We start from the raw sequence: 13,761 nt of genomic DNA, 5'->3' as shown, positions 1-13,761 counted from the left end.
TAACATTGTGGAGAATTCAATTACATTGTAAGATGGCAATGGACCAGATGACGGCCAAGTTGCCAGGATCTGCAGCTGTTTAATTAAAGTAATTTTATTTCTCTTATATATTGCCTATAAGCTAAAAGCTGTTGTGTTGCTCATTCAGGTACAGTAGTTATTTTTAATATCTGAGACAGTTTTCTGTCTGAATTAATATCTGAGACATTTTAAATTCTCTGAACATGAAAGCATCCTGAGATCTAAGAACATAGAAGATATATCTGTTTATACAGTGCATAGTGGAGGAGTGGCCTAGTGGTTAGGGTGGTGGACTTTGGTCCTGGGGAACTGAGGAACTGAGTTCGATTCCCGGCACAGGCAGCTCCTTGTGACTCTGGGCAAGTCACTTAACCCTCTATTGCCCGCCGCATTGAGCCTGCCATGAGTGGGAAAGCGCGGGGTACAAATGTAACAAAAATAAAATAAAAATTTTAAATTTTCCTTTTTAAAATAAGAACTTCCCATTATAATTCTTTTCTAGATTCTAGACAGAAAGAGACATGATTGTTTCAGTACTCTGACTAACCCTAAATCGTGCCTGTCTAGGATGCAATACATTACTAAAAATGGATCTTTCCCACATTTATTTTTCTGCCTAGGCACTCAAATTGCTCCTTCCTCTCCTCCAGTCCTCAAGTTCCCTCTTTACATCTTTCATCTATCAACTTTCCATCTCCTATTCCCTTCTATTCCCTATATTGACACTCACTTCTTCCCCATTCTCTTATTCTTCATAGACTCCCTTCTCCTTCTCCCGTTTCCACCCTTTGCATTGATTACCAGCTCTTATCTACTTTTCTCTGTCCCTCATTTCCTCATCAGCTGTGGTGCCTTCCCTGTTGGTCATACTCTACAGTTCCTTTCTGCTGTCCCTGATCCCAACCCAGTCTTCGACTGCTCCCTTTTACCACCTCCCCAGCTTTATTTCCATTCTCCTCTCATTCATCTTCTTGCCAACCCCCCACCCCACCAACCATGGTCTCATTCAGATGGTTCCACCATGCCCAGAATCTCCCTTCTCCTCTGTGGCAGGAGGAAGACTGGCCCAAAAACTGAGTACTGGAAGTGAAGGAAGGAAGCTCAGCTCACATTAGAGAAAAAGAAGCCAGGGTCTGTGCAGTATTTTTCCAGCCTAGTCTGTCTCCATGTTCTTATCAGTGGTATGCCTTCTAGCTGCTCCTTTAGTGACCCCAGCTCAGGCTGGTGCCCAGGGACCATAGCCCTACCTACCACCTCTATATAGCCGTTTATGAATCAGTCTGACGCTGGTTGACAAATGGGCATCATCTCTGAATCTTAAACTGAACTGTGACAAAACAAAGGTTTTAGTAATCACAGCACCTACGATGGATGTGTCAAACATACAACTATACTACAAGGAAAACCACTGAAAATAGAAAAAGAACTAAAAATACTAGGGATAACGATCGAAAGATACCTAACCTTGACAAACAATGTCAGCAAATGGTTAAAAAAGTCTTTAGCGTCCTCAAAAAAATTTAGGAGAAAGTTTCATTGTTTCAAATGAGACAATTTTAGACTATTGGTGCAATCTTTCATTCTTGCACAGATCGATTATTGCAACATATTATACGTAGGCTGTGCAACATCAATTAGAAAAAAGATGCAGGAAGTAGACAATGTTGCAGGTAGACTAAATTTCTCTAAATCTAAATATGAGAGAGTAACTCCTTTGTACACCACACTAGATTGATTACCGTTTGAAGCAAGAAGGACTTTTAAACTCTGCACATGATACACTCATTTTTGCAAAGCAAAATGCCAGAATACTTAAACCGCTGGATACTACTACCTGAAAAGAGAAGGAGAAGACAAAGGAAATCTTCAGGACCTGGTATTTCCATCAATAAAAGGTATCAGCTTTAAGTCTGTACGCTCAACAACTTTATCCTACTTATCGGCAAAATGTTGGAACAACAGTATTGGGAAACAAAACGGGAGCTGGGCAGACTTCTACGATCTACGCCTTGATCGTGACTGAATAGATAGAGATGGGCTGGAGTGTAAATTTTAAGGGGCTTCCATGTTAGCTTCAGAACTTACAAGAACAGTATTGGGCAGACTTCTACGATCTATGCCCTGAGAAAGACAAGGAGAAATCAAACTCAGGTATACATATAAAGTATCACATACCATGTAAAATGAGTTTATCTTGTTGGGCAGACTGGACGGACCGTACAGGTCTTTATCTGCCGTCATTTACTATGTTACCATAAGATCAATATCAGAGTACAGAATTTTCCGTAAACAGTTGAAGACTTATCTATTCAAAAAGCATGTGTTAAGGAATGAGGAACAATGAGTACAGCACCCAATGTCATTTTTTTCCTTGAAGTACTCCCAGCCTAAAATGTTTTTTTCTCTTGAAATGTCTGAAGCCTAAAATGTAACAATGTACTTGATCTCTTGATATGTCGCACTGAACTCAGTATGGGAATGCTTGCAACTAATAAGAAATACAGTCAAATAAAGTAAACAAAGTGTACCTTAAAGGATATTTCATACTGCTCTCCACCCCAGATTTCCAGACCTGTATCATATCCTCCCAGCTCCCAGAACCACTTTCTGTCAACTGCAAACAATCCACCAGCCATTACTGGAGACCTATGTAAAAACATAAAACAAAGTTAAAGAAAATACAGAGCTCTAGACAACTAGCTTTAAGTAAATGAATAAGATGGTAGACTAAGTCTAGACCTTTTCTCAGACACCACTGCAGAGTTGGGACTGGATAAACTGGGCCTGCATTTAGGCCCTGATTTACTAAACAACATAACATGCATCAGCTGTTAAGATGGAGCTCATAAAACAGTTTGCATTAGCAATGCACATTAACTGCTGCGTGTTAAACATCCAACATGGAGTTTCATCTGATGAGATGGGGAAGGGGAAGGAGAACATCTTGTAGTTAACCAAGGTGTCATTAATGCCCGTTAACTGCTAAATTAGCATAACACTGAACAGTTAACCACACTTCCTTAGGTGGTTACACAATTAATGCATGATAGTGACTATTACTCCATGAGAAGCATGGGTGCTTAAGGAAAATGGATGGTATAAAACAAACAAAAAACTAAACTTAAATGGCTGCATGTGTGTGGATGTGCTGCGTGACACTTAGATGGCGACTCCAGCTGTGATGAACTAGGGCTGGTGCCAGGCAGACTTGTATGGTCTGTGTCCCGTATATGGCAATCTGGATTAAGATGGGCTGGAAAGGGCTTTGATAGCAACTACAGTGCTGGACAGACTTTTACGGTCTGTGTCCAAAAAATGACAAGGCAGACTGGAATGGGCTTTAATAGCAACTCCAGTAGTTGGAACGTAAGGACAGGGCCGGGTGGACTTCTATGAGAAATGCCACAGAAAGACCATGATCAAGTATTTTACATCACAGTCATTGCTGATTTAATCATGAATTGATAATGAGCAAGACAGTTGGACAAACTGGATGGACTGGTCAGGTCTTTATCTGCCGTCACTTACTATGTTACTATGTTCCCCCTTAACTGCCAGAACACTATAATTCTCCCTGAAGTTTAGCAGGTACTGTGAATTAACTTTTGCAATTAATGTGAATTAAATATAAAAACCCAAGGCAGTTTAGTAAACGCGGGCCTTAAACTGCTGCCATTTAAGCAGCACTGGAAGTAGCTCCTGAGTGAGGTTTTTGTTATAAACAGTGAGTGTATTAAATGCCTTGTAAGTGGAGAAAAGAGGAGATGTAGTTATTTAAGAACTGGGAAAAATAGGGACAGCATAATGATTTTTATTATTATTTCTATTTTTTTTTACAACAGAGAGATTTACTACTAATATACTCCAACAATATACTAGCTGTGGAAACTTACAGGTTTGTAGTTATTACTACAGATTCAATGAAGCACTGTTCGTCATTTGATTTTGGTTTTCATTTAATTATGCTGTAGTGCAATTACTTACTCGAAAGGGTCACTGAGATCAGGTTTCTGTAACTCCACAGGGATTGGGATCCGCTTGTAGTACAGTTCCCAGTCAAATGCTCCTCGCATGGCGTCTCCGGCCTGTGTCTCATAGCCAAAGTGATCATGGTCAATGACATCAATCATTGGACATACTATGGTCTTGCGGTTCTGAACAATGCGATCTAAAGAGAGATGTGTAAAGGAGGTTGGCAGTGATAAATGATGTAGGGGAATAGTGAATTTAATGAAAATAAATATTTTTTTTTACTATGACAGGAAGCCATGTTGTATGAGGCAGAAAGGAAGGAGAATTAAGAATATAAGGAAATACTTCTTCACAGAAAAGCTGGGGCAATGTGGGGAGGAAATGCATGGATCAGTAGAAGTTGAAGCAAAAGTAGTTATCACAAGTTAAGAGAGTATGGAATAGTCACAGGGAATTCTTAGTTTTGGGGTTTAAACCCCCCCCCCCAAAAAAAAAAAAAAACTGGCAACCAAGTAGAGGTTTGTCACATACAACATGAAGGAAAAACAGGTAAGATTAGATGGACCTTCTGGTCTTTATGTGTTGCTATATTTGTTTCATTAGCTATAAAAATGTTTTTTTTTTCCAAGTTCAATAACCTTTATTGAAACTTTTTTTTTTAGATAACCAAACCATACCATACCACAGAGAACAGACAGACAAGTATACAAAATATAAAATTATAATAGCATATCATAAAAAAGTTATATCAAGTACAGAGACCAGACATCCCTAAACTGCTATAGTAAACCCTTACATTCTGCAGCTACCTGCTCATAGTGAGACTATAAAACTCGAACAGAAATGGATAACTTTTGAAGTTATATAAAAGGAACTCATGCAGGTTGACATTGACTTCCTGCTCCGCTCCGGGGACAGAGAGAGGAGCGGCTGCAGAAGCGACAGCCCATGCCTGAAGGCTGCTGCGGTCCCGTGCTTGCTTTTTTAAATTTGTTTGTTTGTTAGCTCTTTATTTTTGTTGTTGTTGCAGCCACTGCTGCTCAACAAGAGAAGCAGCAGTGGCCAGGAAACGAATATCGGATGGAAGAAGGAGTGGGAGGCAGGAGGTAGAATGAAGAGAGTGGGAAGATGGGGAGAGAAGGAGGAGACATGGAGAAGGGCTGGAGAAAGAGAGAAGCTGCTGAAGATAAGGATTGGGAGAAAGGGGGGGATCCTGGCTGAGAGCAGAAAGAGGGAAGATGCTGGAAGGAAGGGTAGGAAGAGAAACAGTAGAGACATTGAAGGATGGGGAGAGAGGGGAGACATGATGAATGGAAAAGGGTAGAGAGAGAGAGAGACACTGGATGGAAAGAAGGGTACAGAGAGAGAGAGAGACACTGGATGGAAGGATCGGGAGAGGGGATAGACGGATGGAAGGATAAGGAGAGAAAGAGGGAAAATGGATGGAAGGATAGGGAGAAAAAGAGGGAAAATGGATGGAAGGATGGGGAGAGAAAGAGGGAAAATGGATGGAAGGATGGGGAGAGAAAGACGCTAGACATAAGGATGGGGAGAGAAAGACGCTAGACATAAGGATGGGGAGAGAAAGACGCTGGACGTAAGGATGGGGAGAGAAAGACGATGGACATAAGGATAGGGAGAGAACGACGCTGGATATAAGGATAGGGAGAGAAAGAGGGAAGACGCTGGATGGAAGGATAGGGAGAGAAAGAGGGAAGATGCTGGATGGAAGGATAGGGAGAGAAAGAGGGGAGATGGATAAAAGGATGCATAGAGAACGAGGAGAGACTGGAAGGTTGTGGAGAGAGAGGGGGCACACTGAACAGAAAAGGGTAGAGAGATAGAGAGACACTGAATAGGAGGGGGGGAGAGAGAGACACTAGATGGAAGGATCAGGAGAGAGGGTAGATGGGTGGAAGGATGGGGAGAGAAAGAGTGAAGATGCTGACTGGAAGGGTAGGGAGAAAAAGAGGAGACGCTGGATGGAAGGATGCAAAAAGAAAGAGGGGAGATACTGGAAGGATGGGGAGAGAAAGAGGGGAGCTGCTGGATGGAAAGGGGGAGAGTAGTAAAAGACTGGAGAATAAGAGGAAGGGGCATGGGGAGAACAAGGGCGAGGAAAAGATGAAAAGTCATAGGTAGATGAAGTAAAAAGAAGGAAATTAAAGAATGGATAGTAAAAATGAATTAAATCTGGAAAGAGAGAGAGGCAGAAAAATATTTAAGAAAACAAAGGAAAAGGAGAGAAAAATGATAAATGGACAAGAAACCCTGGCAAGAGAGTTAAGAGAAGACGAAGGAAAGCAGAATCAAGAGGCTTGGAGAAACACAATTAGAAAAAGTAAATGGCCAGATAACAAAGGTAAAGAAAATAATTTTATTTTTAATTTAGGATAAAGTAATGTAGCTGTGTTAATAAAGTTTAATAAATGCAAATAAAACACAAAACAAAAAATAAGGTGATACCTTCACTGATTTTAAAACATTTTTTATTAGCTTTCAGAGACCAACACTTCCTTCCTCAGGCCAGGAAAGGATACCATAACAGCATTATATTGACCTGAGGCAGGAGGTGTTGGCCTCTGAAAGCTAATTGAAAAGGGTATTAGGCTATTAAATATTTTCTGAAATGGCTGTGGGTTTGAGGTGTGCCAGGGGGCGCAGCCACATGTAGAGTGGGTAAAGCCAAGGCAAAGTGGGGCGGGGTTGGGGCATATACTAAAATCTCCCTCTCAAAAATTGGGACCCCTTGGCAGCTCTGCCATAATCAGGATCCTGGAAACATGCATAATACCATTCTATTATGATAAGACTTAATAGGCCTGGCATTTATTGACTCTGCATGCTGAAATGATTGCCACAAAAAAATATGACTATCCAAATGAAGTATCTGAACACTTTCTGAGGTCCCAAGACATAGTAGGTGGCTAGATTGGTGCTGTCAAACCCTGCATAAACTTGATGCCCAGACACTGTTCAGAGATGGAGCTTTTACCTACATGCTGAAGGGAAACACCTCTCGTACTGACATAAACCCTAATGGAGTTGCTTTTTAGGCCACATAGAAATATAGAAGATAGTCAATCAGTTTTTGTGTATGACAAGAAAAAGGATCTAAAGCTTGACCTTTATACCAGATGGCAAAACTCTCACATTTAAATTCATAAGATTTTCAAGTGGATTCCTTTCTAAAAGCCAGGAGGTCCTAAGGCAGTTTCTAGAAGAAACACAGGGAACACACTGTCTTCATTCTCAACATCCAGGCTGTATGACCATGAGAGAGTGGTACTTCTTGATTCTCCGTGATCAAAGTTGGGAAATTTCCCAAACTGATTAGTCTTCTAATCAAAAATATGGAGCCTAATTCTTTCTCGGGTCACAGAGTTTTACTAAGGTTTTCACAACCAGGTGCAAAGGAATATACACACAGAAGACTTGTTCTCCAGTGAAAGAAGGCTATAGGTTTAGAGACCTGATATTCCCTTTAATTTAAAGCTTATTTAATTTAATGTTTATTGCTTAATTAATTTGTCGTGTGAAATCTCTTTCATTTCCTGCCTAGCTCTGATAGAGGAGAGGCTTTACAAACTGCATTGTGCTTTGTGGTTATAAAGTTGCATGAATATTTAGATTTATTTACAAAAGGAAAGTTATATTCTAGGGGAATTTGAAAGTTAAATCAACTGAAAATTCCTTGATCAGCACCTAGAGAACTGTCTGTGATACAGCACTTAGCTGACTCACAGAGATGTGGCTCAACAGTTCCCATGAATGGGATGTAAACATACCAGGCTATAATCTATTTAGGAAGGATAGAGAGGGTCGTAAAGGTGGAGGAGTAGCTTTATATGTGAAAAATGTTATCACAGCAACTGAAATGACAGGGACCTGGGGAAAGGAAGAAGCGATATGGATCAACTTAAAAAGAGATGATAGAACCTCTGTCCACGTGGGTGTTGTCTACAGATACCCAACACAATTAGAGGAATTAGATAAAGACCTGATCGCAGATATTCAAGAGTTGGGAAAGAAGAGAGAGGTGCTGTTGCTGGGAGACTTCAATCTGCCGGATGTAGATTGGAAGGTTCTGTCTGCGGAATCGGAAACAAGTAGAATGATCGTGGATGCTTTCCAAAGTGCTCTGCTCAGACAAATGGTGACAGAACCCACGAGAGAGGGAGCAACGCTGGATCTGGTGCTCACAAATGGGGATAGTGTGTCAAATGTCCGAGTGGATGCCCACCTGGGCAGCAGTGACCATCAAACGGTTTGGTTTGATATGACGGCTGAAGAAGAGGCCGGCCACTCAAAACTCAAAGTCCTGGATTTCAAGCGTGCTGACTTTAGTAAAATGGGGGAATACCTGAGGAAGGAGCTGATCGGCTGGGAGGATGTACGAGAAGTGGAAGGGCAGTGGTCCAGGCTGAAAGAAGCTATAAATAGGGCCACAAACCTTTATGTAAGGAAAGTAAATAAAAGCAAGAGAAAAAGTAAACCGATGTGGTTCTCCAAGCAAGTGGCTGAGAAAATAAAGGCTAAAGAGTTGCGTTCCTGAAATACAGAAAAACTCAAGAAAAAGAAAACGGGAAGGAATACCGGATGAAACTGAAAGAAGCCAAGAGAGAGATACGTCTGGCGAAAGCGCAAGCGGAAGAACAAATGGCTAGAAATGTAAGGAGGGGTGACAAAAATTTCTTCAGGTATATTAGTGAAAGGAGAATGACCAAAAAGGGAATTGTCAGACTGAAAGATACTGCGAACCGCTATGTTGATAATGATGAAGAAAAAGCAAATTTGCTAAATAGATACTTTTGTTCTGTTTTCACAGAAGAAAATCCTGGAAAAGGACCGCAATGGACTGGCAAAAATACATTTGAAAATGGAGTGGATATAGCACAGTTTACGGAAGAGAGTCTGTATGAACAACTTGGAAATCTAAAGGTGGACAAAGCCATGGGACCAGATGGGATCCACCCCAGGATATTGAAGGAGCTCAGAGAGGTTCTGGCGGGTCCTCTTAAAGATCTCTCTATATAAAAGGCAACCCCAACGTTCTGAAGCCTCCACGGAAGTTGAGGCACCCGAGATATCCGGTGTGCACTGGAGTGTCTGCACCGCCCTCGCGTCAAAACGTCATGACGTCGAGGGCGGAGCTATGACACTCGACGAGGGCCGAAACGGAAATGCCACAGTGAACAAGGCAAGTAGCTCAGAGGGACGGAGGGAGGGGGCCCCTTGCTAGCGCCCGTTTCATTGCGCTCAGAAACGGGCATTTTTCCCTACTTTGTTTAATAAATCCTTGGAGACGGGAGAGGTTCCGAGGGATTGGAGAACGGCGGAGGTGGTCCCTCTTCACAAAAGTGGTGATAGGGAAGAAGCTGGAAACTACAGGCTGGTAAGCCTCACATCAGTTATTGGAAAAGTAATGGAAGCAATGCTGAAGGAAAGGATAGTGAATTTCCTGGAAGCCAATAAGTTACAAGATTCGAGACATGGTTTTACCAAAGGGAAATCGTGCCAAACGAATCTCATTGAATTCTTTGATTGGGTGACCAGAGAATTAAATCATGGACGTGCTATAGATGTAATCTACTTAGATTTCAACAAAGCTTTTGACACGGTTCCCCACAGGAGGCTCTTAAACAAACTGGAAAGGCTAAACATAGGACCCGAAGTGGTGAACTGGATTAGGAACTGGTTGATGGACAGACGCCAGAGGGTGGTGGTAAATGGAATTCGCTCAGATGAGGGAAAGGTGAGCAGTGGAGTACCTCAGGGATTGGTGCTTGGGCCGATTCTGTTCAATATATTTGTGAGTGACATTGCAGAAGGGTTAGAAGGTAAAGTTTGCCTATTTATGAATGATACTAAGATTTGTACCAGAGTGGACACCCCGGAGGGAGTTGAAACCATGAAAAAGGATCTGCGGAAGCTAGAATGGTCTAAGGTTTGGCAATTAAAATTCAATGCGAAGAAATGCAAAGTGATGCACTTAGGGAGTAGAAATCCACGAGAGACGTATGTGTTAGGCGGAGAGAGTCTGATAGGTACGGACGGGGAGAGGGATTTTGGGGTGATAGTATCTGAGGATCTGAAGGCGACGAAACAGTGTGACAAGGCGGTGGCCTTAGGCAGAAGGGTGCTAGGATGTATAGAGAGAGGTGTGACTAGCAGAAGAAAGGAGGTGTTGATGCCCCTGTATAAGTCGTTGGTGAGGCCCCACCTGGAGTATTGTGTTCAGTTTTGGAGGCCGTATCTTGCTAAGGATGTAAAAATAATAGAAGCGGTTCATAGAAAAGCTACGAGAATGGTATGGGATTTGCGTTACAAGAAGTATGAGGAGAGACTTGCTGACCTGAGAATGTATACCCTGGAGGAAAGGAGAAACAGGGGTGATATGATACAGACGTTCAAATATTTGAAAGGTATTAATCCGCAAACGAACCTTTTCCGGAGATGGAAAGGCGGCAGAACTAGAGGACATGAAATGAGATTGAAGGGGGGCAGACTCAAGAAAAATGTCAGGAAGTATTTTTTCACGGAGAGAGTGGTGGATACTTGGAATGCCCTCCCGCAGGAGGTGGTGGAGATAAAAACGGTAACAGAATTCAAACTTGCGTGGGATAAACATAAAGGAATCCTGTTCAGAAGGAATGGATCCTCAGAAGCTTCACCAAGATTGGGTGGCAGAGCCAGTGGTGGGAGGCGGAGCTAGTGCTGGGCAGACTTCTACGGTCTGTGCCCTGTAAATGACAGATACAAATCAAGGTAAGGTATACACAAAAAGTAGCACATATGAGTTTACCTTGTTGGGCAGACTGGATGGACCATGCAGGTCTTTTTCTGCCGTCATCTACTATGTTACTATGATCCTTTTTTGAAGAGACACATGGAACCTTCCTGTTCAGAGAGGTTATAAACAGATCTCTCTCAGGTGCATGTCACTTGCGAAAAAGTTTTTGCTATCCACATTATGATCCAGGAAACAAATGAGTTTGACTTTGAAGGACATCTCATGAGAGATAGCCCAGCTCTTCACCTTGCCAGCTTTTCAACCCAGGGGGAGCGACCCTGCTCTTTTCTTTTCAGGTAGAATATTATGGCTGTCACCTTGAATTATAGCAATTACTAGTAAAAAAAAAGGCCCGTTTCTGACACCATAAAACGGGCGCTAGCAAGGTTTTTCTCGGAGTGTGTATGTTTGAGAGAGTGTATGTGAAAGTGACTTTGTGTGTGAGAGAGAGAGTGAATGTGCGAGTGTGTGTGTGTGTGTGTGAGAGAGAGAGAGAGAGAGAGAGTGAGTCTTGGTGCAAGTATGTCTGTGAGAGAGAGTGTGTGTGTGAGAATGAGAGTGTGTGCAAGTGCGTATGTGAAACACAGTGTGAGAGAGAGAGAGTGTGTTTCACACAGTGTGTGCGAGAGAGAGAGAGTGTGTGAGACACAGACTCTCTGTGAGACTGAGTGTATGAGACCAAGAGAGTGTGTGAGTGACTGTGTGGCAGATAGAGAGTGAATGTGATACAGTGTGAGACATAGAGTGTGTGAGAGTGAGAGAGAGAAAGACATTGACTGTGAAAGAGAGAGAGTGTGTGTGATACAGTGTGAGACATAGAGTGTGTGAGAGTGAGAGAGAGAAAGACATTGACTGTGAAAGAGAGAGAGTGTGTGTGAGAGAGAGAGAGAGAGATACCTCCCCCCCTCTCTGGTGTCAGCCCCCCCCTCCCCCCCTCTCTCTCTGGTGTCTGAGTGTTACTGTGCAAGACGCTGAGCTCTAGCTGTGCTTCAAGGAACTGACCAATCCTATTTAATAGAATGCACCTCCAACATTCTGAAGCCGAGAAACCTCGTGTGGTTGGTCACTTCTGCTTGTGACGAACCCGGAATACGTGATGTCAATTCAGGAGATGGATACAGAGAGCAGGAATGCCTCAGCTATGCAGTCAGCTTCAGAATGTTGGAGGTGCATTTTATTATATAGGATGTTTGTCACCTGGCTTTTATTAGCCTTCAAGAGCATTCAATATACCTGCATGGGAATGGAGTTTGCGGGAATCCCCTCTGGGGATGCGGGATTCCCTTGAGGACAGAAGTAGTTCTGCAGGGTTACTGTGGAAGTGTAAGCTGCACCGTTGCTAGCCTCTCACCTACCAAGTACCAAGTTCATTGAGTGCCACCTCCTCCTTGCTTTAACAGCATAGATGTTGAAAGTCTTCCATTAACCCTATCTGCTCCTGTGCTGATGCGCAGGCCTCAGCTCTGAAACAGGCATGAGCATGAGAGGTCATCTGACTTATTGGCCCATGTATGTGGCAACCTCTCAGCAAACACTGCCAGCTAATCAGAGATAAGTCTTACATGCGTGCACCAGAATGTTCCAAGTTCTGACTTCCGTTCCTTCCTTGCCTGCAGTGCTGCAGCTCAACTCAGAGAGAGACAGAAAGCTGATCGGAATATTTTTTTTTACATACCGTTAAATTCTTGAAGGGACTTGTGGGGACGGGTAAGATTTCTGTCCCCGTGCAGCAACTCTCTAATACAATACTTTCAAAGTTCTAAGAAATTGATTTTGTAGAACCTTTTATCAATCAACCAGGGAAACCAAGCATGAAGCTCTTGCATGTGAGCTTCCAAGCCTAGTGCACAGGCTTTTCATCAGCACAATTTGGTTTGGAGGAATTTGTAAGAATAAACTCAAGGCCAGATATCGATATGTGAAGTACAGAGAGAAGAGAGAGAGAGTCTCTAAGTTGTCCTGTGACACAGATGTGTTCTAAGTCCTTAAGAAGCTTAATTCTATTAAGAGTCCACTGAGCATATGTGTACTGGCACCACTATGGGTCGCTGGCACCATTTTGAAGCCAACACTGGGGTAGGAGCGATGGGGAATTGCTCCTGCCCTGACCCCTCTACACAGAAGGGATTACTAAAGGTAGGTTCTGGGGGGCCCTTGGGAGATGCTTTTGTGATGGGGGTCTTTGGGGTGGGGGAATCAGGAGGAGAGCATTGGGGGGGGGGGGGGAGACCTGTGATGCATGAGCATTGGCAGACTCCTTTAAGAAGCATCCCAAGGAGTCACGTGACGCGATGCACGAGAGCGGACGCTAAAAACTTCGCTCCGTGCCTACTCCCGCATTCATCCGGGCTAAAACCCATAAAAACAAGAAAAAACCATTCCCTTTTTATACAAGACGCCCTATCACATTGCTGGGAAATGGCGATCGACGGTTAGATTTGACGATGGCGGCGAAAACTTTGAGAAAAGACAAAGACAGAGGCAGAATCGGGGAAGACAAAATGGCGGCCCCTGTGAGTCCCCCGGGTTCGTCGGTTAGCTCCGCATGGACAGCTGAAATAGTCGGAGAGGTAACAGCAGCTCTGGAAGGAGTATTGGACAGGAAACTACAGGGGCTGGAACAAAAACTGGAGGGGATAAAAGACAACATGTCCCAACTCACCCAAGACATGGCAGGATTCCAACAACGAACGAGAGCGCTGGAAGACCAGGTATCAGCTATTGAACAAAACTATGCTAAGTTGTTAAAGTTGGTCGAGACACAGGCTGAAAAACTGGAGGACTTAGAGAACCGGTCCCGTCACAATAATTCGCGTTTTGTGGTGATATCAGAGGAATTGAGTGACAAAGACCTACGTTCCTTTTTGGAGGACTGGCTTGTGAAAGAACTGAAACTGCCTGCTGCCATGGGGCCACTGATAATAGAGCGCGCACACTGGGTGGGACTCAAGCGCCAGAACGAAAGCAGACCCCGA

The 13,761-nt window shown here is 43.2% G+C and overlaps 1 protein-coding gene across 1 annotated transcript in view; it reads right to left on the bottom strand.

Annotated features, from left to right (window-relative positions):
* The window catches only part of GALNT10 (polypeptide N-acetylgalactosaminyltransferase 10), a 293,160-nt gene that overhangs the window by 77,451 nt on the left and 201,948 nt on the right, over positions 1-13,761 (bottom strand). The window contains exons 6-7 of the mRNA XM_030211003.1: positions 4,006-4,189; positions 2,550-2,667 (exon numbers count right to left, since the gene is read on the bottom strand). Coding sequence (XP_030066863.1) covers positions 2,550-2,667; positions 4,006-4,189 — 302 coding nt within the window. The remainder of the gene's footprint in view (positions 1-2,549; positions 2,668-4,005; positions 4,190-13,761) is intronic.

Source organism: Microcaecilia unicolor, chromosome 8 (genome assembly GCF_901765095.1).
Source record: "Microcaecilia unicolor chromosome 8, aMicUni1.1, whole genome shotgun sequence".
Classification (NCBI taxonomy): domain Eukaryota; kingdom Metazoa; phylum Chordata; class Amphibia; order Gymnophiona; family Siphonopidae; genus Microcaecilia; species Microcaecilia unicolor.
Note: the sequence above shows the minus strand (reverse complement) of the source record. Positions and strands in the feature narration are given on the sequence as shown.